Source organism: Tetranychus urticae, chromosome 3 (genome assembly GCF_039701765.1).
Source record: "Tetranychus urticae isolate SD_2017Ah chromosome 3, NJAU_TeUrti_SD_1.0, whole genome shotgun sequence".
Taxonomy (NCBI): Eukaryota; Metazoa; Arthropoda; class Arachnida; order Trombidiformes; family Tetranychidae; genus Tetranychus; species Tetranychus urticae.
In genome coordinates this window covers 20,500,360-20,524,526 of record NC_142960.1, presented here as the reverse complement: position 1 = coordinate 20,524,526, position 24,167 = coordinate 20,500,360, and the positions used below count along the sequence as shown (strand labels likewise).

Here is a 24,167-nt window from a genome sequence, read left to right as displayed (position 1 = left end):
ATACATAATAAATATTGATGCACTATTTTATTCATACTGAAAGCTTCACAATACATCAAATTGTAGTTTAACTGTCATTAAAAAATTCACGAGAGAAAATAATTTTTTGGACTTTAAAATATGAATGAACACCAATTCACATATTAATTCAATATTAAAAACAAACACGCTATAACAGGTTCGAATAAGAATTATGTTTTAAGTAACAACTTGATTACATCATTCTGAATTAGACTTCCTGTGATGCCATTGGAAGAGTCGATTGAGATGAACTGTTTCCTTTATTGGCTTTGGGTAACAGTACAGCGTGAATGTTGGGGATAACACCACCTTGAGCTATGGTAACACCAGCAAGCAACCTATTCAACTCCTCGTCATTTCGAATGGCAAGTTGAACATGTCTCGGTATAATACGTAATTTCTTGTTATCGGAAGCAGCATTACCAGCCAATTCAACGATTTCAGCAGTCAAATATTCCAATACGGCAGTTAAATAGACGGCGGCTCCATTACCAACTCTTTCACTGTAATTCCCTTTCTTTAGCAGACGATGGATACGTCCAACCGGGAATTGAAGACCAGCTTTAGATGATCTTGAATGTTTAGTTTGAGATGATGTTAAAGAAGATTTGGCACCTTTTCCACCTCGACCAGACATTTTAACAATTTTTAAAACAAAGAGTGGAACAAAAAACAAAATCAATTTATGTTGATCAAACAAACAATTATTTAAAAATGAAGAAACAAACGGTTAACAATTTCATTTTATACCAAGACAACGTGATGTAACCCTAGCTTTCTGATTGGCTAATTATTTGTCTTATCTCTCTTGAAAAATTCAAAAAATCTCTAACCAACATTTTTAACCTTTAACTAGTGTTAACCAGAAGATAATTGATAATATTGTTTCTGTTTAGCTAATCATGTATTGTTCAACGGCTTTTTATCTGATTGTGTCTAAAAAGGGAATTATTGGACATTTCCAAATCAATTCTTATCGTGACATTTGAAAACCTTTGCGTTTATTTAGATTGTGTTTTGTGAAATTTTTTTCTATTTTTTGCGTATAAATATTTTTTTTATTTGGCAAAACTTATAAATTAATGACAAGTTGGATATTATTCGTCCAATTTTATTAGATCAACAAGTGTTTTGACACCTTCCCAGGTTTCCTCTGCTGTTGGTAAGATGTAATCTCGGGGCAAAATGAATCCATGTTCACCCTTGTCTCGAAGCTCCACTATAAAGCTGTATTTAATTCCTACTCTTGAGTATACCCAATCTGGCGATGATCCTGAGCATGGATAAATTGTTGTTGCCATAGGTCCAAAGCGGTAAGTTTCCCCATGTACTTGTTTAACTGAAGCAGAAACATTTTTTAAAATCTCATACAATTCCTCATGATGTGGAGAATGTTGAGTTGTGAATGCATGAGGGATCATCCAAAGTTGAGAGTATGAATGTAATGTGAGAAAGACTTTTAAAGATTTTCCCAATTCTTTAGATTAGAAAGAATAAGAATATGAGAAAGAGATTAACCATCAAGAGACTGAATATTTTCAATATATTTTATTGGACTAATCAGTGATCGGTAGTCACACACTTACTCTGAACTCCATCTCTGACGGCTTGACTCTCCTTTTCACTGAATGCCTTATCTCCTTTAAACATCTCTGAACACGGATTTGGACTTGTAGAGTAGCCTCCAAAATCAATGTCAAAGTTGCGATTAGGGTCAGTACCTAAGCGAATAGCAGAGAAGATAAGTCAAATCTTAGAGTTACATCATTTGTCCCATTACATCTTGTCCAAGCAATTCTTATTTCTTAATCATCTCAACTTGTTAAATACTAATTGATAATGCTCACCAATACATTCTTCAAACAGATTCCATGGATATCGAATTGGAACAGCTTTTGGAAGAGCTCTGTTCTTCCTCCATAATCTGTTGGACCACCAAGTGTACATATAACCGTCTGGATTAACGATCGGAATGATATACCAATCAAACTTTTCCACCAATTGTCCAATAATGGGTTCAGCTTCATGTTTCTCCGTTAATTTGTACATCATATACACTGCTGTAGCCGGTGCGATCCATTCTCTCGCATGAATTCCAGCATCAATCCAAATTGCTGGTTTTGTGTCGTTTGATTTTTTGCCAATCTATTCAATCAGGTAATTGATAAAAACAAACATATATCACCATACTAATTACCGTCTGTTTTTTATTTCAGGTGTTTCACCCACTTCAACAACAATTTCAACAGAGCTGACATTTATTTTGATACTTTAATTAGGATAAATTGGACAACTACCCAATCATGGATTTACCCATTGATAAACTATCAATAGGGTTAACATTAAAAGGATTCCGTATAACATTTGGTCTTACCTTAAGTCCATTAATCTTATGGAATTCATAGGTTTCACCAAAATTAATTACCTCTACCATATCAGGATATTTAGTTTGCAAATAGCTCATGTAATCGTTGATCTAAAAGAGTATTAAATTATCAAGGCAAGTAAATTAGATAGTGACATTAGATCACTAACCTTATTAGTAACTTTTTACCTTTTTTATGTTAAATAATTAGTTCAAAGTTTTTTAATTTGTATTTATTTACCTCTTCATAGGTATGATAATAGTCTAAACGGAACTCAGCTGAATGAAATCGTCCTGGTGAATAGGCATTCTTCAAATCCATATTGTTTTCAAGACGTTCCCGTTCAATCCATTTCTGTAAATCATTTGTGACCACATGATACTTTAAATTGGTTGAATTGAGAAAACTATCAACTCTTCTATGATATCTTGGATCAACACGAAAAGTTAATTTGCTGTTGAAGGGTGAAGGTTCACTCCATATATCAAGATCAACGGTTTCACGAAGATCATTAAACAACGAGCTGACAGTGTTATCACCTTTAACATCAACTGAATATAATCGATGGTTAGCAAATGATTTGTGTTGATTATAAATATCACAATTGATTAGATTCAATTGAAAGATGAATGGTAAAACAGTCAGGTAGTAAACTAGAGTTAGACATAGCATTTTATTTAGCATTAGTTTCAATTTTGACACAATTAATAAATTAAATGTTAACAAAAGGTGATGATCGATGTTGACGAAAAATTGATGAAACTCAATTTTAAAGGTCACAGTTGTGTAAAGCGCAACAAACAAACCAGTATTAAATGAATAAGAATTATGTGAAGAGATGAAGAAGAAGAAGAAGAAGAGAGATAATGAGAGAGAGAAGGAGATAAAGGTTGACAAAATTGGGGCCATTTGAGTCCATTTTGAGGCCATTTACATTGAGCATAAACAGTTAAAACCAGTTGGATGTTATCCATCTCCGTGTTGGTGTTACTCAAAGATAACCAGATTGAAATGATCATTGATTATTAGTGATTTAACTGTTCATTGCCCTGTTAATCCAGGTCAAAAGTGGTACATAAATAATCAAATGATTAAGATTTTTCTGTTAATTAGTAAACTTTCAATTTTCTAGCGAATGATGGTCACTTGATCATTGAGTTTCAATACAATTGCTTATGATCAATTGATTTTACTCTGACTCTAATTTTAACGGTCTACAAGTTAATCCATCAATCTTAATCAAAGGTTTCAATAAGGTCAATGATTGAATCAGATAAATTTGATTTGTTTAATTGATTATACCGTAATCTGTACAAATTTATTGAATTTTTAAAACATTATCAATCAATTCTGAGTATTTTCTGGTAAACTGAGGTTATAAATCAGTCAATAGGGGATAGTATTTTATACTGGTTTATATTTTTTTCAATCAAATTTGAAACAATTAATTACAATATTTAAAATATCTATTACATTGTTAAGTTAAATATTATAGGTCGTTTGATTAGATTGTGCATCAATCTTTATTTTTAATTTTCATCAATATTGCTCCATAATTCAATAGTTATCTCAAGCTCAAATATAATTTAATAACATATTATATCTACAAATATCCATAAATATATTAAAATAGACTCAAGATCAAGATAGCTTTTGAATTATTGTAAGACTAATATTTGATGGATAACATTCATTTGTTTCAACATTAAATTAACTAAACCCAATTGGTTAACCACAGCAATTTAAGTGATAAATTGAGAGTTGGAAGACAAAGGAAATTTCATCTCGTAAAAGTAAATGATAGAAAAAACAAAATTAAAATATGATTGTCAATTGCTACTCTGAAAGTAGCAAAATACCAAAGAATGGCAGGTTAAATTATTATCCAAATGAATAGATGGATCATAATTACAGATGAAGATTAACTTAATTTACATTGCTCTCTTTGCTTTCAAAGTTGCATCGCTTGACCAATTGACTTTAAAATCATACAATTAATGCTGTTTTACAAGCTTTCAGTCTTCAATCACAAAGAAATATTGAATTTCTTGAAAAACAATTGAATAAAATTTTACACTTTAGATCATTTGCAGCTTAATGATAATTGGTAATGATAACGATGAATAATTGTATTCAAGAATGAAACTAATTGTTCTCTTTTTTTTGCCTCCTTCAATTCAGATATTGCCTGGCTGTGAACATGAAGTGTAATCATCTCAATCAATCAATACGATGTTTGCCGTAAAATATATGGATGAATAAAACAGTTGGACAATCCTTTGAGTCTTTGATAGACACGTATTACTCAATGGAACTAAATGATGACCAAAGATCTCGAGAGTAATTTTTACATGGATCACAATCAGCTGAAGTGCGATCAATTGAGGGTCCCTTGAAACGATAAAAAAATATGCAAGAACAGCAAAGAGCCAATAATGAAGCTTGAAAGATCATTGAAGCTACCAAAGAGGCCATTAAAGTAGTCTTTGAAGTACAAAATAGTGATGAACTATCTGGAACTGGAAATAACAAAGAAGAAAGATATAATTAGAAAACAAAATCAATACAAAAAACTGAGTTAATCAACCTTTTTATAAAGGCAAATCCATTGGTAGCAGCAACAACAATCATCATAATCAATTTAAGGTAAACACTTTTAACAATCTTAACATTCCCTGAGTTCAATCAAAATTTTCCCATTCACATTTCCTAACTCAATAATTTAGCTGATGCAGTGAAAAACACACAGTAAATAATAACCAACAATCAGTTGATAACAATCTAAATATCAAACACTTGATTCTTATAAACAATTGTAATTGAATTACGTAATTTATTTACAGACTTTACTCATATGTGCCGAAATAGCTCAGTTGGGAGAGCGTTAGACTGAAGATCTAAAGGTCCCTGGTTCAATCCCGGGTTTCGGCGAACTTTTTGCTTTTTTTTATTACCTTTTCTATATTATTCACAGGTGTTACCCTCATTCAATGATGCTCATTGTTACTCACTAATAGAATCACTAATTACAATCAAATGAAATACGACAATTTTTCTCTTTTTATTCTGACTAATAGGTAAGATTGAATTTGAATCATTGGTCTTGTAGCTAAAATGTTGTCATAAGGTTTTAACGTTTCATTAGCTATTTGGGTAGGAAAACAATTGATAAATTGGAGCAAGTGTGATATTTCATTTATTTTTTAAGAGTTTACCAGGAAAAAGACTGATTGGATTTGAAACTAACCTTTTTTGGAAAATCCGTTGTTTTGCTTTGAATTGGATGAGGCTAATCCTTGAACCTTTAATTCTCGGTGTAATGGATAATCTGGTAAAGGAGCTGAATCATCTTTTGAATTGATACCTTTTCTTGACTCATTGTTATTATATCTATCAACAGTTTCTCTTCGCCTTCGAGCACGAGTTGAATAGGATGGAGGTTGGTCAGCGTTGTTTTCAGGTGCTACTACATCTTCACTGGACGATGCATCGTAACAAGTTGGCTGTGGACATTTTTGTAAACAAAAGTGTACATTAACCTGGAAACGGACAATTTCATCATCTGCAAACTTGAATGCATCAAATTTTCCCTGCAATGATTTACTTCCAGGAACCCTTTCCATATTAGGAAATATAGCTGTATCCGTAGGACATCTTAATGGATGAAAGAGAAAAGGTGAAACAAAAACAAATGGTTATGTGTCATGGTCAATAATGGTTATGAAAAGAGAAGGAGAAAAGACAAACAAGATGAAAAGAAAGAAAAGAAGAAAATGAACTGAATGGCGAAAGAAAAAGAAGAAATCAAATTAACTTGTTAATGGACAAGATCAATGGTTGAGGAACAGTCATCACACTGGGTTAATTTGCAAGTTGAAGCTTTTATATCAACCCAGTATTTTTCTCGTTCCTCAGACGCTTTCCTGAAATAATTCAATTCCAATTGAGGAAGTAACATTTTCAAAACATAAGGTGTTAATATAATGGATTGGGTGATGGTCACTTGTCTCTTCGCCATTCATTACATTTCATTAGATCAAGTTTTGCTACCACTATTACATCTCTTTACATCTCTATCTTTCTCACACACAAATGTGCAAATTATACAAGGTGTTTATTGTATGACCCAGCAATAAGAAGAAGCAACTTAAATTTTGTATCACGATGATATTAGGTAAAATTTAAACACAGAGTCATGCCTTTAGTAGATGTAATAACTATTAGTATTAATATCAGTGTTTTAGTCTGATGTTAACATTCATGATGATGTATTTTTAAGTTGCTCAATTTTTTTATTGCTTTGTTTATGGGTATCATAAAAACTGTGCAATTTATATAATAGATTGAGCTGTGATTAACTCGTCTAACTAACCCGTTACTGTCAATGAGAGTTATAGCCTCTTCAGCATTCCCACTGCGAGCAATCAATTCACGAGCAAATATATCAAACACTGAATCATTTTCCATATCAATTCGCAGGTACAACTCTTCGCCAAGTCTAGCTCCAACAACGTCAAGACCATCTTTATCCGTGATACGAAGTTTAATGTTTGGTGTTGGTGCGGTTGCATTAACAACAGCAGTTCCAGCCACATCAAGTCTATTGGAAGGATAAAGAGAAAAAAGAAACACCATAAATTGAATTTTAACATAAAACATTTCAAATCAAGTAAGAGAGAAATTAAAATCCTCTCATGTTATCATGAAATTAATTTAGACATTAGATTTATACATCCAAGAAAATGGATTTTAGTTGAATTTCTCAGCCCAGAGAGACATTTCAGACACATTAGCTGGTAAATTGTGTTTTTAATGTCTTTAGGTATAATTATAAAATGTAAATTACTAGTCTAATGAGTAGTGTACGAGAAAAAAACGGAAGTCTGTAAACTAATTTTAAAATTGTTTTAGTGGAATCAGGAATGACAACTTACGCAGGGATCACTCTATAAGAATTGGTAACCAGTTTTGTTGGAGCTTCAAAGTTACATACTAATCGAACCACTCGGTCACCTTTACGCTGGATTACTGGATGATATTGGATAATAACAACAGTTGAATATTTACCATCATTCTGTGGATCAGTGGAACGCAATAAAGAAAAAACAATTAGATTAATTGTGCAAATTTGTTGATGGAATGAATCATACCTCTTCACGAACTCCACATTTGGCAGAGGTTCTTAATGGTAAACTGAGCGATGTAGACCTTTGCCTGGTTCCAAACGATTCACAGGCCAATGGATCATCTTTAGCATAAATTTTACCCACAAATGGTTCAAAAGTGTTCAATGAAATCCTCATTTCTTCAGGCGTACAATCAAGCTTAACTGTTTATGAAAATTTCAATGTAAAGTGGAAAAATGGATCAACAATTGGCCCAATGATACAAAAAGCTATAACAACTTACGATTCAAACAGTTTGCTCTTTCAAAATAAACCACTCCAGGTGAAGCCACCAATGAATCTTTACCACCACTACTGTAGGAATCATCCGAGTTCAGCCAACACAATGATGAGGCCGCTTTGAACGCAAATGAACGACAAACAAATGCTCTTGTAGCTTCACACAGAGTTTTACATTGCTCTTCACTGAATGCTGTTGATTAAGAAGATTAAATTTTTGGTCATAATCAGCCAATTTAATGGTAGGTCAAATCTAATGTAATAATTAGTAATTTTAGGCTCAGTTCCTAACATTAAAATTCGTGATTCAATCATGTTCATTTGATATTATTTTAAAATGCTAATCTTAAAATTATATCAAGTATAGTCTGTCTAGCTTAAATGTAAATTTTTACTCCTAATAATGATGTTACTGAAAATTGTGTGTGAAATGTCTGATTTGAAACATTTTTACAAACTGATTTTGACTGATTGAATTTTGTTGAAAGCTGAACTGAATCACATGCATTACTTGTATGTGACCCACTCAATGTACCAACATGTTCTGATGTGAATTAAATTAATGTTGGCAATGCCGATAATGATAGTTAAAAGGTAAAGTAGATGCTAGTAAATAATCATAAAATATCAATATCCTTGTCAATAAACATCAGCTAATGATATTTTCCGGTTAATTTTGCTTTACATAATGATTATTATTATTACATTATATTGATACTCTTCTCACCACTCTTAATTGTTATTTAAAATATTAGAAGACGTTTCAGACGGAAAAAAAAGGTTGATGAATTAAGATGAAGGATAAACAATTTACCTGATTTCATAAGGTCAGGTCTGTTAAGTTCAAGATTTTCAAATCGCTGGTAACCACATTCGGATGGAGCATTAGGAATACCAGGAAGACCAGATTCATCCTCCTTAACCAAAGGCAAAGGTGAACACTCATTTTCAAAATAATCAACCGATGGTGGAGCAACCGTGTAATGAGTTGGCTGGGTTCGTCTATCCTCTGAACTTAATCGACACTCCTGAGTCAAATAATCATACTCTCCACTGCGACAGACAAATGACCTTTCCTTGAGACAAATCTCTTGACACTTGAGACGACTGGCTATTGCGGTTAAAACACGATTATCATAGCCTAGTATTTGGCGTCCAATTACACGTTCAAAGGTCCAAGCTTTCTCACATGTTGGCACGGAGAGGCAAATCTTTTCAAATAAAGAGGTTCGCTCAGAGGTTGCAATGATTGATGTGCTTCGTGAATTTGAATCGTAACCCATTCCCATGCAAGCGTGCTTCTCATAGTTTAACACAAAGGCACGACAATTGGGACCAGCTCGACATCGATTGTTACACTCGGCAGATACTGGAGTTTCACCTTGTCCTGTATATAATGGAACCAGATTGACTCCACGAACATTTACATTGGTCATCTTTTCAAAGGAAACTGTTGTTCCAGATGGACATTGTCCTGAAAAAGTAAAATTCAATATAAGCACAAGTCGAGGGATTAACATGATGAAAATGGCAAGCTGAAAGATTGACACAACATGGTAAAACAGTAATCAGGAACTAATTACACAAGCCATCAAACTAATTAGGAAACAATTGATAGCAGGGCTCAACTCCTGATGATGTTTTGTTTTACTTTGTCTCTCCATCCATAATGAATATCAACTAATGCTGATAATTATTCATCATGCTGGATATATTCAATAGTTTGGTTTATCAATCATTTTTATTATAAATCTCAGTGTTTAAGTACAAAATTGAAACCAGTTGATGTAGCATTTTTTACATTGTTTTTGTTTATTTTCAATTTCTTATAAATCTTTACCTTTTGAAAGCTTGTAACTTACAAATGAATTTCATATTACAATCAAAATTTCAGCATTTTTTGATCTTGATACAAAATGATTTGTAACAAAAGCTAATTTTCAGCTGAAAAGCTGTTTATTGTTTATAAATGCAGTGCATGTGGTTATTTGAGGCCAACGTTCAGACAATCTTGATTTAAAGTAGATTAAACGGATAATTGCAAGAAATAAATTGCAGTAAAAAACTAGCTAAATTGTGATAATAATACTGAGAAAAAAGAGGTTGAAATTGCAGAGTAAAAAATGACAATATTTGTGGTTTTGGTTCTTCAACCTTTTTCAACTCACTTAATGGTACATTTTTTATCAACATGAATCGCCATAGACCTATGAGCTTCAACATGAAATTAAGTGTAACAAAAAGCGAAGAAAAAGTAAACTTGATGATGATGATGATAATGGTGATGGTGATAATGATGATTATATGATGATCGTTATATGGAGTGAAAAAAGAGTCAAAATGAAGAAGATCATTGCCCTAAAACAAATAAAATTTGTTTCGCTTTTGTATTTATCGTGAAAAGGGAATGATTAAGTTTAAAGTGGATATAGAATAGAGAATTGATCTACTAAATCAATAAGATTACCCTGAAGTGATTATGTGTTGAAAATAGTTGTTGATTGTTAATAACAATCAGTCAAGTATAACAAATAGATAAACTGTTAGGTGAGCTGCTAATTTTTACCATTGCTTTACAGATGAATGTTGGAACAGGTTATAAAAAGGTTTCCAATGATGGTGACAAAAATACATAAAAATATAATCAAATAAGTGAAGGTGATTATGATGATGATTACACTCATAATAATAACATGAAGACAATCTAGAAATGGTTCAACTAGAAAAAGAGAAACTTTTCATTTCACTTTTCTTCATCTTCTTCAGATTCCTTTTCTTACTCCATTGGAAATATATGATCGTTAATGAGCCAGATGAGAGACAGATTAGTATTATTATTATATTATCATTATTATATTATTATTATGACTGAAGGTGAAGGTGGATATTTAAGAGTGTTTTGTTAAAATGAAGATCAGCTGGAAATAATGATTAAAATAACAATAAGTTGATTTATTCTGAGGTTAAATATGTTGAAGAAAGTGAGATTTATTCAGATGTAATCTTTTCATGTGTTTAATAATTTAGACTATTAAGCTTTTCATTTCAACACGAAATATCATTTTAAGATTTTTCATCTTCAATTTTCATCTCTGAAATTATTTTTTTGACCAAACATCAACAACCTTTCTATGACAACATAATTTAACCAACATTTAGCCAACATCTTCATCACCTTAATCATCAAAATGCTCATCTTCATCATATCAATCGTCTTGAAACTTTCGTTTTTCAACTAAATGTAAAGTTAAAAATTTTCACAGCGTCACAACTGTCAAAATTGTCAAAATTTACTATTGCACCAAAATTATGATTGTTGTTGCTTTTAAATACAGTTTCTGAATTTCACTTGAAATATCGCATCTCAACATTTGACTAAATTGAAATAAGGATGAAAAAACATTTGAATCTCAAGCTCGATTATTGTCTCAAAATAAATATCAAAACAATCGATAGAGTTAAACCATTTTCAGCATCATTGATCACTATATCATTGATCTAATTGTTTAATTGAACTTGAAAAGACTAATTCAATCATCAAAAACATAAAACAATGATAAATTGCATAAAACAACATTGATCAAACATTTATTAAACTTGTTGAAAAGCTATTCTGAATTTCAAATTTAATAAAGATCATGAAATTCTAGTGGATGATAAAATATCTGAAAGATCAGATGTTGATTTATTATAAAGATTATGCTGAAGTTGCTGATGGAAATGTAAATTGGATGAAAAACTGCAAAATGTAGACTCAATTGTTTCACTTTTTTGTCAAAAAAATTGACAAAATTGTTCATTTTTCTCATGATAATGATGATTTATCTGTAAAACTTCTCAAATTAGGTGTAAAAGGTTTGAACATTGAACTTTCCTGCCTGTTGATGATACAATTAAGCCAATAACCACAATATCAATCTGAGCGTTTCAATTTCATTTACAAACATTGAACAAATATTTTTCTCATATTAAAGCATTTTTTTCATATAACCACAAATTTGATCATCAATAAAGCCAATTGTAACTGTAAAATTGAAGGTTAATGATCAAAAAATACAATAATAATCATGATCGTGGTTATAATCAGCAATTAGACCGAATAACTTTATTGAGCTTTTTATTCTAGTTTTGTTTTTACTCCTAACATCATTTCATTCATTGAGCTCATCCATTTCAAGATGCTAGCCTAAGATAATGATGATGATGATGATAACAGTAATAATAATAATAATGATAATAATAGTGATGAGGACTGGATAAAGGTTGGATTAGGATTGATTATTGAGCTGATCAGTTGATGATGATAAACAGTGGCAAGTTGTTAGGAAGAAAGAAAATGTTTCATTTGAAGAAAAATGTTTTTCCAATCAAAGTGTAATTCAATAATCAAATAGAGAGATGCTGATCATCAATACTAATCATATGTTTGTGCCAACAATCAACTGTTTTCTCGATCATCTATTATGGATTGTGTAAAGTTAAATACTAATTAGTTTCCCAAATAGCAAATATTGTTAACAAGAAAAGGAGATTTGTGTCTTTTCCTCATCTTTACATTAATCAATTTGATTCGGACATTTTTGATTCTTAAACAATTTTGGGTTTTTTTCATTGGACCTTAACTACAGGTTGATAAACACCGTGAACATTTTAACTCTTAATTTCAACTATTTATCAACTATGAAAATCTTGTGTTGCTGTTTTCACTCAACGTTAACCTGTAATCTGTTTTTGTTGACTTTGTTAACTGTTTTACAATCAAATGGCCTCTGGGCTGAGCACACTTTTAACTCGTCTTTGGGAGAGACTCAGGTGGACTCGGTGGTCTCGATCATTCCCAGTAACGGGAGGGAAAAAGGAGAAAATGAAAACACAGAACCATCAAATTTCAATGTCGAGTCCATCATCGATTCTGATGAACAATCATTCTCCCAACTAGAAGACTCTCAATCGTCTCCTAACAGTACTAGTGAAATAGATGAGCATAAAAATGCTGGAAACAATAACAATGATGAAGATAACAATCGATTGATATCTTATCTTGAAGGTAAAATCATTGAGATTGTACCGATAACTCAAGTTCCTATTGAAGATTACAGTGAAAATTATCATTCCCAGTCCAATGGCACTGGATTATTAAGTGACATGGAAAATAGTGAATCCATTCAATCAACTTATCACCATAATGAACCACCGATGGAACCAAGTGAAGATGGTAAAGAAGTCGAGAAGAGAGATAAAGTGACCAATAATGAAGATGAAGATAAATTGAGTAGTGATGAAAGGAAGCATGAAAATGTCAACAATTCAAATGCAACTCAAGATGTAAACTCATCTCCATCGGCCTCAATTCATTCGTACAATGATCTTAGAGCTTCGGCCAATTCGGTTGCCGTTAAGGTGGCTGAAGTAAAGAAGAAAAGTTTAGCTGCCAAAATGATGGAAAAGCTGAGGAAGAGCGACAAAGGTATGTTAACCCATTAATGTCTTCACCCAACCCTTAATCTCCTGCATCAAACCCCTGACTCCTGTCTTTGTCTAACTATTAACCGTGATATATGTCTATATATTACAGATGATTCATGTAACGAATCCCCACCTTATCCCCGTCCATCCTCTCTATTCTCGGGTGCTAAAGATTTGGTTTACGTTAACGCAGGTACTGATGATGCCAAGAAGAACATAATTGTTGTCTCAAATGGTGGCAGTTCAGGGGAATCTAGCTCTGGATCTCATGGATATGACGGTAATGCTGGTCATCACCATCACCATCACCATCAACAACTTGTAGCACCTGTTGAACCAATCCCGTCACATCAAATTGTACCAATATTCACTCCAATTCATGAAAATTTCGATTCCAAATCAGGTGATCATCGTCTTCATCACAGTCAACAACAACAACAACAGTCTCATCAATCGTATCCATTGTTTCACCACAATGAGGGTAATGGCCAAGGAGACGGAACTGGGGAGACAAATAGCGAAGGATCAAGAGGAGCAATGATGGGAAATGATGGCCTTCCAGGTTCACCTTCGGCTGGTCATTATGGTCAAAATCTGGGTGATCTGTCGAGAGCTGTGGCTCAACATAATCACTTAGCTAACTTGGCTGAAGGTGAAGGTTCAGGTATGACTGGTTCCCAGGGTTCGAGTAATATGGATGGAAACAGTCAAGTTGAGTCAGGTTGGCCTTCTCATGTTGACTCTAATGGTGAACCTAACGATGTAATGAGAGGCCATTTAGGTCATGTTAACCAAATGCCTGGTCCTGTGGGTATGTCTGGTCGTTTACATGGTAATCGGCGTCTACAAGGGTCAGGTTCATCGCTTAGTGAACAGCTTCTTCATCCCATGAGTTCAAGTAGTCATGATTTATCTGGAACAAGTTCAGGTTCACCTTCATTTTCCTCTGTGATCGAGTCTCTTGGTTTAAATGATGCCAGTTCATCTCCATCAGGATCGGGTTCCAGTGAGTCTCGTTTCACTGGATTAAGTGATATCATTCGTAACTCAATGTTAATCAATTCACCCCGAGAACCTGAAGTAACGCCCTTCTTTGAATCAGCCAAGGGTGATCATTCGCATCATCATCAACATCATCCATCTAGTGAAACCTCCAATCCCTTGAATGGCAATACAAATTTGAAAGCATTTTCACTTCTCTCTGATTCAGGTCTATCCAATTATCCTTCATTATTGAGTCGCTCCAATGATTTAAGCTCAAGTTTACTCGGCTCTTCTCTTGGTTCATCATCATCAGGCGGATCAAGTGGATCAACTGGATCATCTCTCAATGATAGGCTACTAGCCTTGTTGGAACACTCATCTAAATCGGTGGACGATCTAAATGATCATCTCAACCCTCTAACAAGTTCAGCTCATGGATTAACCGAGTTGACCTCATCTCGACTCGGCGGTTCCTCATTGTTTAATGAAGACATTGGGCTTGATGATGCTCTTAAGCGGTTAACAATGATTGAGATGCTCAATAAAAAACAAATCCCACTGACAACTGGACTAATTGATGAACTTCGTGAGCCTTCACCACTGCACGGGTCAAACAACGCTAATCCATTAGCATTCATTGACAATGATTTACGAAAGTATAAAAATTTGCAACAATTGGCACAAGTGCAACAGGCCATCAAGAAGAGTCAAAATTCGCGAATTTTAAAGTCTAAAGCTTTCAATCGTGAACATAGTTTAACAACTGGTGACTCTGATGATGATACCTTCGATACCCAAATGGGTTCAAGAGGTGGTCGAGGTTCAACTGGTGGAATGAGAGGAAACGGTGGAATGAGAAGCCAAGGTGCCTCAAGTGACGATGAGAGTGGAGACAGAGGTGGAAGACGCTTTCGTCCTGGGCCTCGAATGAAAACATTTGATGCTTTGGCTAAATTTCGTGAACAAAGGGAACGACTTAAAGATCGTTTTAGGTCATCGTCATCAGCAGCTTTAAACGGTGGAGTTTCAAATGGAGGCATGAATGGAAAGACTAAGGTTGAAGAGGAGGAAGAGGAATACGAAGAGTCGGGAGTTGAACATGAAGGTGACGAGTCAAGATCCATTCTTTTGGGTTGGAAGAAACCATCTCGTTCAGAGGAACAGCTGATTACTTTTACAGACAATTTTCACCATCTTAATGGACAATTAACCAACTCTTTATCATCATTATTACATTCACCAAGTTCATCATCATTGTTGACACCATCTTCACAAGCCTCAATACAATCTTCACCAACATCAACCTCAACATTACCTTCCTATGCAAATGCTCAAGCTTTTAACCGAGGGACAAACCATCAACAACAGCAACAATCAAACTCTTTCTCTCCTCAGCAATTAAAATTTTTCAACCATCATTCAATCCTTGCTCATCAACTATCACCATTTGCTCACCACCCAAATCACCATCAATACATTCACTCTCAATATCAACAAACTAAACTGAATCAATAGTGAAACCAAGACAATTAAACTTGACTTCCTTGGACTGAACCAGCTTACAGGAATTGGATATCATTTCAATTAAGATTCTTTGTTTCAATATCCATTTGTTAACTGCTGTAACAATTCAACATTTCTCAATTATTAACAACTGGTTTTAGACTAATCAATGTCAGTAATTGCTAAGACACAAAGCATATAATTTCAGAGTAAATCACTGTTCAAGAAACAAGACATGACTTTATGCTATCAACCATTGAAATGGTAAAGATTTAAGTGACTTGATTTGAACCTTTTATCCCTCCAAATTGATATCTATTAACTACAATGTTAAATTAGTGTTTCTAATTGAATTGAGTCACGCTAAACATCCAATGATCAAGTAATATAATTATTGACAATTGAATGTATTGATTGAAGTGCTTTGATATAATGTTAATAAACGTTTAGACTTTGACTGAAACCCATTGAATTATAGTTGAAAACCTGATCAGACACCGAATTACCTTCTGACTTATGTATTTACATAATTTTAATTTTAATTGAATAAAAATGATTGATTTTAAATTTACCAAAATATCAAATGAGGCAAATTGGTCAAGATTGGGAAAATGATGAGTAAAATGTTTGTAATTACCGTTAACAAAGTGTAATAAATATGATGAAAATAATGTTAAAATGGCGATATTGATTAGATCCATGGATTGGCCAATTAATTTTAATTGCTTTGGTAACATTTTAATAGAAATATTTGAATTATATTATCTGTAAAGGAAAAGAAGAGTTGATTGAATTGAATTAATATACGATTGAATTTTGATTTGTATTGAATTTGCAGCAACATTGGTGAAGTTTTGTGAACAAAACCTAGTGTCAAGTTAAAACTAAATTGACATGAATCAATAACAATTAGAACCAGATAATCTAATTTAACCACTTCATTGAAAAGACGTTTCTTTGATTGATATTGGCATCCCATTAGCATTGTATCTTGCTGTATGATTGATGGTCAATTCAGTTTTGAGTAGCAAACAACTTTCATCACCAAATTAACCTCAATGATGGATAGAAAAACAAATAATTAAACATGAAAACTGACTAATAATCATCCATCTTCATATTGAAATATATTTCATTCATTAAATCAATCAAAATTGACAGCAATCAAAGGCCAACCTTAAAAAAACTATATTCAAGAGGACAACAAAAAAAGGCATCTTGATGGCAACAATTTAATGACCAAGGTTGATAACAAAAAGATATGTCCAAGACACAAATCAATGGTATAATTTAAACATCAATCAGTTCTTATTATCCATATTTATTGTCATTTCAAGGATTCAAGCCGAAGAGTTATTTAGCTGTTAACCAGAAAAATATCAACTGTTTGTCATTAATATATTTTCCCTCCTTTTCTGGTATCTTGTCGCTGCTTTGTTGGACAACATGCATTTTTAATTTTTTAGAGCTTTTACTCTTATTGTGTATTAATAATTGTTTAATTTTTTGTGATATAAAGTGTCTATGAATGTTCGTACATATTTATTATATGTTATCTTATTTGTCGTTTTAACCTCAGAATGTGTTCCACTGACTCTGACCAGGAGAAGGATTGAGGTATAGTGAAGGTGACCTTTTTACATTCAACTTACAATGTCAAAATACAAATTAATAATTAATTTAACAAGTAAACTATTAAATGAATAACCGATTAATAAAATAAAATTAAACATGAAATCAAAACCCCGAACACAGAAAAGTTCATAAAAATATATTCTTATCAAAAAAATCAAACACAGCTAAATAACTCAAGATGAGTCTAACACTACCTAATTAATAAATAATTATTCAACAAAATTATTTAATTTGGAAATATCAGTGTTGGCCATGTTGGGTGGGTGAGATGGTCGACCCCAGGACGTTTGCCTTGACCTTGGTCAAACTCAGGATGGCTATCTGAAGCCACTCAGCAAGGGAGTCAGCAATACTCAAAGAAATTAGCTCAAATTTAACAATATACTTAATCAACATGGACCTGAACAAAAGGATTTAATAAAAGGACCTAAACAATTTAATAATTTTATTAATCCATTAATCAAATAGTTATGTAAATTTTTTTATTGTCTTTTGTAAACTTAAGCGGTGGAATGTACCGCTATGGGTGTGATTTTTTTGTAAAAACACCAGATGGAATTTCTCTATGACCGAGTTTTTCCGCCTCGACCCTCTGTCGGGCAAAACTGTAATAAGTTTGCTTTTGCTTTAATAAACACATTACTCATTGTATCTTTTTTACCAACGTCTAATTTACCTCCTTCAATGTTCACATTTGACCAAGCTAAATCTTTTGTTTTCCTTCTCGTCTTTAAGATATTTTAATCAAGTGTTAACCATCACCATTTAATAGTAATACCACCCTGACTGTGCCCTTGTATCTTCTGTAAAACAATCTGTTGATTAAGGTCAATTACACTGTGTAAAAATAATATCTTATGGTGATTATTTAGACGACGAGTTGCCTTTGAAACCAGGCAAAGAAAGGGAAAAATAGCGTAACAATGGATGAATAATCTTGCCAAAGGAGAGAGGAGGTAAACTCATTACCAAAATGTCATCAAGTTGTTTTCATTTGTTGGGATATCCAAGACAAAAAAATAATGTAAGTTAACTAACATTAAACCTGTTGATGTTACTTTTTTTTCATCATTTGCTACTCTCGTTACTCACTTTCTTTCCCTGTTTTAGTACTCTTTACAGCTCTTAAATTGGTGTCTACTTTAGTTACTTTCTATGTGAAAACAAGGATTTAGGATTGCAGAGGAGACTAGAGGAAAATTAGATGGAATCATGTTAGGAAAAGAAACTTATCATTACGCCTTTTCACCATCATCGCCATCACCATCATCATCTTGTTGAACCTTTAAACAAGTCTTGGGACCTGGTAATCTATACCTGCGTTTGCCTTTTCGTGAGAAAAGAAGGAAAGCCAAAAGTGTCAAAAATCTAAATTGTTACTTGATCCAAGTCATCATTGTTATTGATATTGCTTTTTTTCATGCACAGAATATGGTTATTGAAATTTCGTGTAAAATTCCTGATTCTCGTTAATGAATAATCTTCTTTTTCTCTCAAGATGGTTGGATATACATTTATTATCACTTATTGATGGGTGTTCAAAATTTTTGTGGACAATTTTACTGATGATTGAAATCACCTTACCGTTACGTCTTTTTTCAAGATTCCCATTGATCAACTTCACATTCAAATTGAATTTTGAACATGTGTTGATCTAGCAAATTTATGGCAACTATAATCACTACTCTTCTGATTATTATAGCTGTTGCTAACTTTTTTATTACATAACATTTTTGTATCATTATGTAAAAATTGATAGCAATTTTAGTTTCACCTAGCTGTCTCTGCTCAACTTGATATTCATGGTTGAACCAGCAGAAAAGGTTAAATGCTTAACCATCTCCTAGTGTTCATTGTTTCTTCTGTTAGAGATTGTTAACTCAATTATTCCAGTTGAATGAATAGTGTTTGGATTATGCTTTGAAACTAAACAATTTGTTTCCAAATTTTCTTAGCAACAGTAAATTCAGTTGATGACCAGATATATCACTTACTCTGTGATTAAAATTGGAAATGGGTTAACAATAAAAGAGTTAGAGTTGGACTTTACCAGATTTTTAATTACGGCAACAATGTCTTCGTTTAATCATCTTTTTTCAAAGCTTCTTGTTTGAAGAGAAACAATTGAAATTTAAATTTGAATACTAAACGTAAACATTGAAAGTGAATTATGGCCTAAACACATGATTTTATTAAACAGATCAAACAATTGGACGAATTAAACATTTAGTTTGAAATGTGAAAGGTTTAAATTTACATATATAGTGTTTACAAAGTGCAAAATTAACTGTTTAAATTTGAAAACTCAAGGAAACTGAATATTTTTTGACAATAGAACCTTTTAAAACAAAGTTTTTTTGGTAAACATACAATAGGACCAGGGCTGATCGGCCTTAACCAGTGACATCAATTTAACGCCCTGGTAAACAATGGTTAAAAGACAGTGACAAAACAAGGTGAAAGACAATCAAATAAACATACGGATCATTTTAATTGGGTCAGCTGAAAAATTTAAGTTAATCAAATGGTGAACCTGATTTTGGTAATTAGCTTTCTCTCTCCTTTTTTCCCTCTTAAAGCTATTCAATGGAAACATTCATCTATTTACTCAACTTGTATTGGAATACTTTCCATGGTTTTTTAATTTAATATCGTTTACCTGGTTGTGACCTCAATCATGTTTGTCACATTTTTGTTTTAATTGGGATTCACAGTTAGTGACCAATGGTCGCAATACATCTATTGTCTGCTTAGTGGTTCCATTGATTATTATTGTAACACTATTTGATGAAAAGGAAAGGTTTACCCTTTGATTTATCAAGTCTCGGGTGGATCCTTACAGAGATACACTTTCACTCTGATAATTAATTAATTCAATTGTTTAATATCATTTCTTTCATCTAATTGTTTTCATTTTCATTTGATTTTCCCCTTATCAATAGATACAATAATGAAATGGTATTAAAGGCCTGAGATGTGTAATTAAAAGAAAGAGTAAAATAGGAAGATAAACAAAAGATTGACCGATACGTGGACAAATAATGAAAGCTATTATCAAATTGGTCAATGAAAAGCTTTTCGTATAACCAACAGGTTCATCAATTTGCAGAATCAGGGAAAAGGGTTTTCAATCACAGGACAAATCTCTAGCCTGAAATAACGGAAAAAAGCTGGAAGTATAACAAGCTGATTATGATCTACAGCTGATGTTCAACTCGTAATGCGGAAAGGATTACTATTATCTTTGAACATGATAATTGTATCATGATGGTTACTCGGTTTGGACAAGCTAACTGAAGCAAAAAATTATGTTTCTAACAGAATTGCCGGATGAAAGTAATGTTATCAAGTATGAAGCACTTGAAGCTTTTAATTTGGCGAAATGAAGAAAGTAAAACAACGCCAAATGGATGGGGATGAGAGGAGCCGTCAAAGGTACGTGATAACGATAAACTATGAACATTGCGTCTGTTTGTGGAACCCGGAACGCTCTAGAGAGATGATCACAACCTTCTAGTTATGATTGTCAAGACTGATTGGTGCACAATTGAGGAAATGATTTACCTTTGCGCTATATTTTTACACTGTAATGGTTCATTGGAAGCTCAATCTGAACATGGATCAAACTGAAACTGGAAAAATTTACAAATTCAGTTACAGGCAGAAATTAAGGAATCATTTGACTATTTCAATCTTGAACATATACAAACAATTTCAAGGGAAAATAATGATAGCTCATCTACTGTTATGGTGATAACATGGAATGATGAATGAAGATTAACTTGAAAATAGCAAAGAGAAAGGAGAAACATTTACCAATCTAATTGTTAATTCAAGTCACAATTATTGTCCTCCAATCATCTACAATTTGCAGTAAAAGTTATTCCTTTAACTATTGACTATTGCGTTTTTAAATAATTTACCAATTGTTTGGGAATCACTGTAAATCAAAGCATCTTTACGGGAAAATAATTATTCACTTTACTCAATAGTTTATTAACCATTCACGGTGTCACGAAAATCATAATCAATTGCTAAACATAATAATTTACAGGAACCCAAGACTAAGAAAATTAAACACTGTGGTGGGAACAATAAACCTTTTGACCCATGCAATATACAGTTGAAAATGACTAATTAACCTTTGCCATAGATAATTTGAGTGAAGCCTGTTGATCACTAGAGGATTTTAATTGTAGGTAAGACTCTTGGGGTTCACAAAACTTGTTATATTGCTGCTTCAAATCAATTTGAAACAAACGTTATTGATATAAATTGATTATCAACTTACCTTATGAAAATTAGAGTATAAGTTAACTTGAGTAATAATCCGAGCAACAGGGTAAAATCATTGGAAAGTAAATGTCACCAAAACATGATGTTTTTAATTTTTCATCTCACGGTGATGGCAATCAATGAAAGATGATTTTGGGTGACCAAATTAACAACAATTTGACAATGAGAAATCAAAATGGAATGAAGCAGCAAAATAAAAACACAAAAAGCAAAAAGTGTCAACGAAAAGGGCTAACAACTATTCACAGTGCGAAGCTGGGTAAGCCTGAAAAATTCACCGGCATTTGATAAACATGTACATTAATGATGATTGAAGATGAGATGATACACTGATTAAGACACAATTAAAGCAAGGTTGGGGAAAACTTGAAGAGACTTGATAGATGAAGTGTAAATTGAATTGTAAAAAAAGCGTGGACCAAAGTCTAATGTTACAGGTAAAGATTGTGAAGTTGAAATGCCACTGAATAGTTAAATTATACAACAAGAATCAAGGGAGCAGCGGTGAATTGGTTAACAATTTAGTGAATACGGGAGAGAAAGGAAAGAAGAGAGGTTAAAAAAAGAGAGAGGTGAAGAGAGGGAAAAAAGGGAAGATAAAATGGCGAGGAAGAAGAAGCAGGATACGAAGAGATTACTAATGGTGCATTGAAAGGACAAGACAACAGCAACAACTTTCCCTCCATTTGTTACCTTCTTTGGGTAAGAAGTGAATTTAATACATTTATAATAACATTTTTTTCTCTATTTTTTATTCAATTCGTTATTTCTCCCTCCTTAATCTTCATCTTTTCATCATCAGCGTCATCCTAAGTTATCCGGTTTTCAGCTTGTTTTTGTTCCAGGACTTAATTGTCATAATTTATATCTCAGTTGATTTTCATGCAGAAACAAGTGAACCAGAGAAGTATCGAGACGCGTTATTTTTGGTTCCTACCTTTCATCTATTGATTTAATACATTCGCTTTATTGTGTTTGCATTCACCTTAATTTTGTTTACAATCTTCAACAATTTATTCAACATGTTATTCATTTTTTAGCTACTGTTGTTTGACTGTATCAACACGGCAAACATGTTCGCCTTCAATAGAAACACCATTTTAACCCTAAGGAATAACTACTATAAGAATCAAGAGTAATTTTTGTTTGACTTAACGACTCTCCAGTTTTAATTTGTTTTAAGTGTTAGGTTTACCAAATCAACTGGATCAACTTTTACAGAATTGGTGTGATTAAACCACTTAGGTGCAACGCTTAGATACAACATAATTAGATACCGAAATTTAGGTTTTGTATTTCGGTAAGAGTAAGGTTTTACGGACTAAGGAGGGGCAACATGGGACATTTAAATTAAGATCCAATCAGGTTAATCTTTAAAATTAAGTCTAATGGTTATAATGGTAATTGAACTAATTGTTAGTTACTAATCTTGTCTCAAATCCATGGACAGTCGAAGAGGAGCAGGGAACATTCTGATTAATCATTAATTTCATATCAAAAACAATTAAATTTGAATGTTCACCTGGTTGTGTACTAATTATCAATTTTACCATTGGTTAGCGAAAGTGTGTGATTTTTAAGTTCCGCCTTAGTCCGTAAAACCTTACTCTTACCTGTATTTCTTTTCAATTTTAAAAGGTTAGTATGAGGAGCATGTTGATCTATGGCATGGATCCCTTCAATGGACCATAAGATAACCTCTTTAATCTGACTCTGTGATGGAATCAAATTATGAAATTTTGTCTCTAAAAATTAATGAAGACCATACGAGTGGATCAGAGGATATGAGATGGATAATAAAGATGGTGAACAGTTCAGGCTGGTCATTTTTAATCAGGCAAAATTCAAAACATGGATTTAAAATGATACAAGACAACACTTTACATTAGAACAGATAAATAAATAAATTCAATAAATTAGACGCGTGGGCTCAGCCAAGCATCTTAGGGATGCCAGGGACCGGACATAGCCACTTAGCCCTTCTAGGCTCAGTGTAGAGTACTCATGATACTCACACCAAATAGTTACTTGTAACGACTAGCTTCGGTATCTAAACATAATAGCTAATTGACCCAGAGGTTGTGGGTTTTTATATTTGAGATAATTATTCATTGTACTGCAGAGTTCAAGCTAATAAAAGTACATGAAAGAAGCAACTAACAGTTAATTTTGGCTTTAGAACCTGTTAAGTGTTAAAGATTTCAATTTTCAGATAAAAATACTGTTTTCATGCTAATTTTCAGCTGAAAAGCTGTTTATTGTTTATAAATGCAGTGCATGTGGTTATTTGAGGCCAACGCTCAGACAATCTTGATTTAAAGTAGATTAAACGGATAATTGCAAGAAATAAATTGCAGTAAAAAACTAGCTAAATTGTGATAATAATACTGAGAAAAAAGAGGTTGAAATTGCAGAGTAAAAAATGACAATATTTGTGGTTTTGGTTCTTCAACCTTTTTCTCCTCACTTAATGGTACATTTTTTATCAACA

General features: G+C 32.8%; 4 protein-coding genes, 2 long non-coding RNA genes and 1 other non-coding gene across 9 annotated transcripts; 4 read left to right on the top strand and 3 right to left on the bottom strand.

The window, feature by feature from the left end:
- Positions 1-121: 121 nt before the first annotated feature.
- Positions 122-727, bottom strand: LOC107364743 (histone H2A type 1). The gene has a single exon (XM_015932186.3). It carries the CDS (start codon positions 656-658, stop codon positions 230-232), a length of 429 nt encoding a protein of 142 aa, XP_015787672.1. The 5' UTR covers positions 659-727; the 3' UTR covers positions 122-229.
- On the bottom strand, positions 563-3,317 carry LOC107364715 (carboxypeptidase B-like). The gene is made up of 5 exons (XM_015932151.3): positions 2,628-3,317; positions 2,396-2,497; positions 1,869-2,166; positions 1,608-1,742; positions 563-1,498 (listed from the first exon to the last, which is right to left on the bottom strand). Exons 1-5 carry the CDS (start codon positions 3,315-3,317, stop codon positions 1,119-1,121), a joined length of 1,605 nt encoding a protein of 534 aa, XP_015787637.3. The 3' UTR covers positions 563-1,118.
- LOC112539127 (uncharacterized) lies at positions 2,039-9,860 on the top strand. The gene is made up of 7 exons (XR_016200001.1): positions 2,039-2,178; positions 2,238-2,521; positions 2,638-5,033; positions 5,231-6,497; positions 6,867-7,056; positions 7,299-8,034; positions 8,548-9,860. It is a non-coding gene; the product is annotated as an uncharacterized LOC112539127 (long non-coding RNA).
- Positions 3,659-22,340, bottom strand: LOC107364706 (uncharacterized). Its single transcript, XM_015932136.3, has 9 exons — positions 21,672-22,340; positions 16,383-16,510; positions 8,607-9,266; positions 7,797-7,985; positions 7,538-7,716; positions 7,322-7,461; positions 6,760-6,987; positions 5,635-6,041; positions 3,659-4,906 (listed from the first exon to the last, which is right to left on the bottom strand). The coding sequence occupies exons 2-9, from the start codon at positions 16,480-16,482 to the stop codon at positions 4,689-4,691; spliced, it is 2,121 nt and encodes a 706-aa protein (XP_015787622.2). The 5' UTR covers positions 16,483-16,510; positions 21,672-22,340; the 3' UTR covers positions 3,659-4,688.
- Positions 5,246-5,318, top strand: TRNAF-GAA (transfer RNA phenylalanine (anticodon GAA)). The gene has a single exon. It is a non-coding gene; the product is annotated as a tRNA-Phe (tRNA).
- On the top strand, positions 12,036-16,322 carry LOC107364701 (uncharacterized). Of its 2 annotated transcripts, none has more exons than XM_015932129.3 (2): positions 12,036-13,259; positions 13,368-16,322. In XM_015932129.3, exons 1-2 carry the CDS (start codon positions 12,473-12,475, stop codon positions 15,755-15,757), a joined length of 3,177 nt encoding a protein of 1,058 aa, XP_015787615.3. In that variant the 5' UTR covers positions 12,036-12,472; the 3' UTR covers positions 15,758-16,322. The 2 variants fall into 2 exon arrangements, with proteins under 2 accessions (XP_015787615.3, XP_015787616.3); XM_015932130.3 differs by having other exon boundaries at positions 12,040-13,259; positions 13,452-16,322.
- LOC107364753 (uncharacterized) lies at positions 17,073-21,275 on the top strand. Of its 2 annotated transcripts, none has more exons than XR_016200000.1 (4): positions 17,073-17,373; positions 17,625-18,404; positions 18,491-19,922; positions 20,323-21,275. It is a non-coding gene; the product is annotated as an uncharacterized LOC107364753 (long non-coding RNA). The 2 variants fall into 2 exon arrangements; XR_003082724.2 differs by having other exon boundaries at positions 17,075-17,362.
- Positions 22,341-24,167: the final 1,827 nt, after the last annotated feature.

What these genes read in the sequence shown, in the direction of transcription:
- LOC107364715 (XM_015932151.3), bottom strand. Translation starts at nt 3,317, where the DNA reads ATGGCCTCAAAATGGACTCAAATGGCCCCAATTTTGTCAACCTTTATC. An exon ending in ATTATCATACCTATGAAGAG is followed by an intron (nt 2,498 to 2,627) that starts GTAAATAAATAC and finishes ATACTCTTTTAG; the next exon opens with ATCAACGATTACATGAGCTA. An exon ending in CGTCAGAGATGGAGTTCAGA is followed by an intron (nt 1,499 to 1,607) that starts GTAAGTGTGTGA and finishes TCTAATCTAAAG; the next exon opens with AATTGGGAAAATCTTTAAAA.
- LOC107364701 (XM_015932129.3), top strand. Translation starts at nt 12,473, where the DNA reads ATGAAAATCTTGTGTTGCTGTTTTCACTCAACGTTAACCTGTAATCTG. An exon ending in GCTGAGGAAGAGCGACAAAG is followed by an intron (nt 13,260 to 13,367) that starts GTATGTTAACCC and finishes TATATATTACAG; the next exon opens with ATGATTCATGTAACGAATCC.
- LOC107364743 (XM_015932186.3), bottom strand. Translation starts at nt 658, where the DNA reads ATGTCTGGTCGAGGTGGAAAAGGTGCCAAATCTTCTTTAACATCATCT.
- LOC107364706 (XM_015932136.3), bottom strand. Translation starts at nt 16,482, where the DNA reads ATGTTACCAAAGCAATTAAAATTAATTGGCCAATCCATGGATCTAATC. An exon ending in TCTTATAGAGTGATCCCTGC is followed by an intron (nt 6,988 to 7,321) that starts GTAAGTTGTCAT and finishes TCCTTCCAATAG; the next exon opens with ACTTGATGTGGCTGGAACTG. An exon ending in ACTCTCATTGACAGTAACGG is followed by an intron (nt 6,042 to 6,759) that starts GTTAGTTAGACG and finishes TCATCCATTAAG; the next exon opens with ATGTCCTACGGATACAGCTA.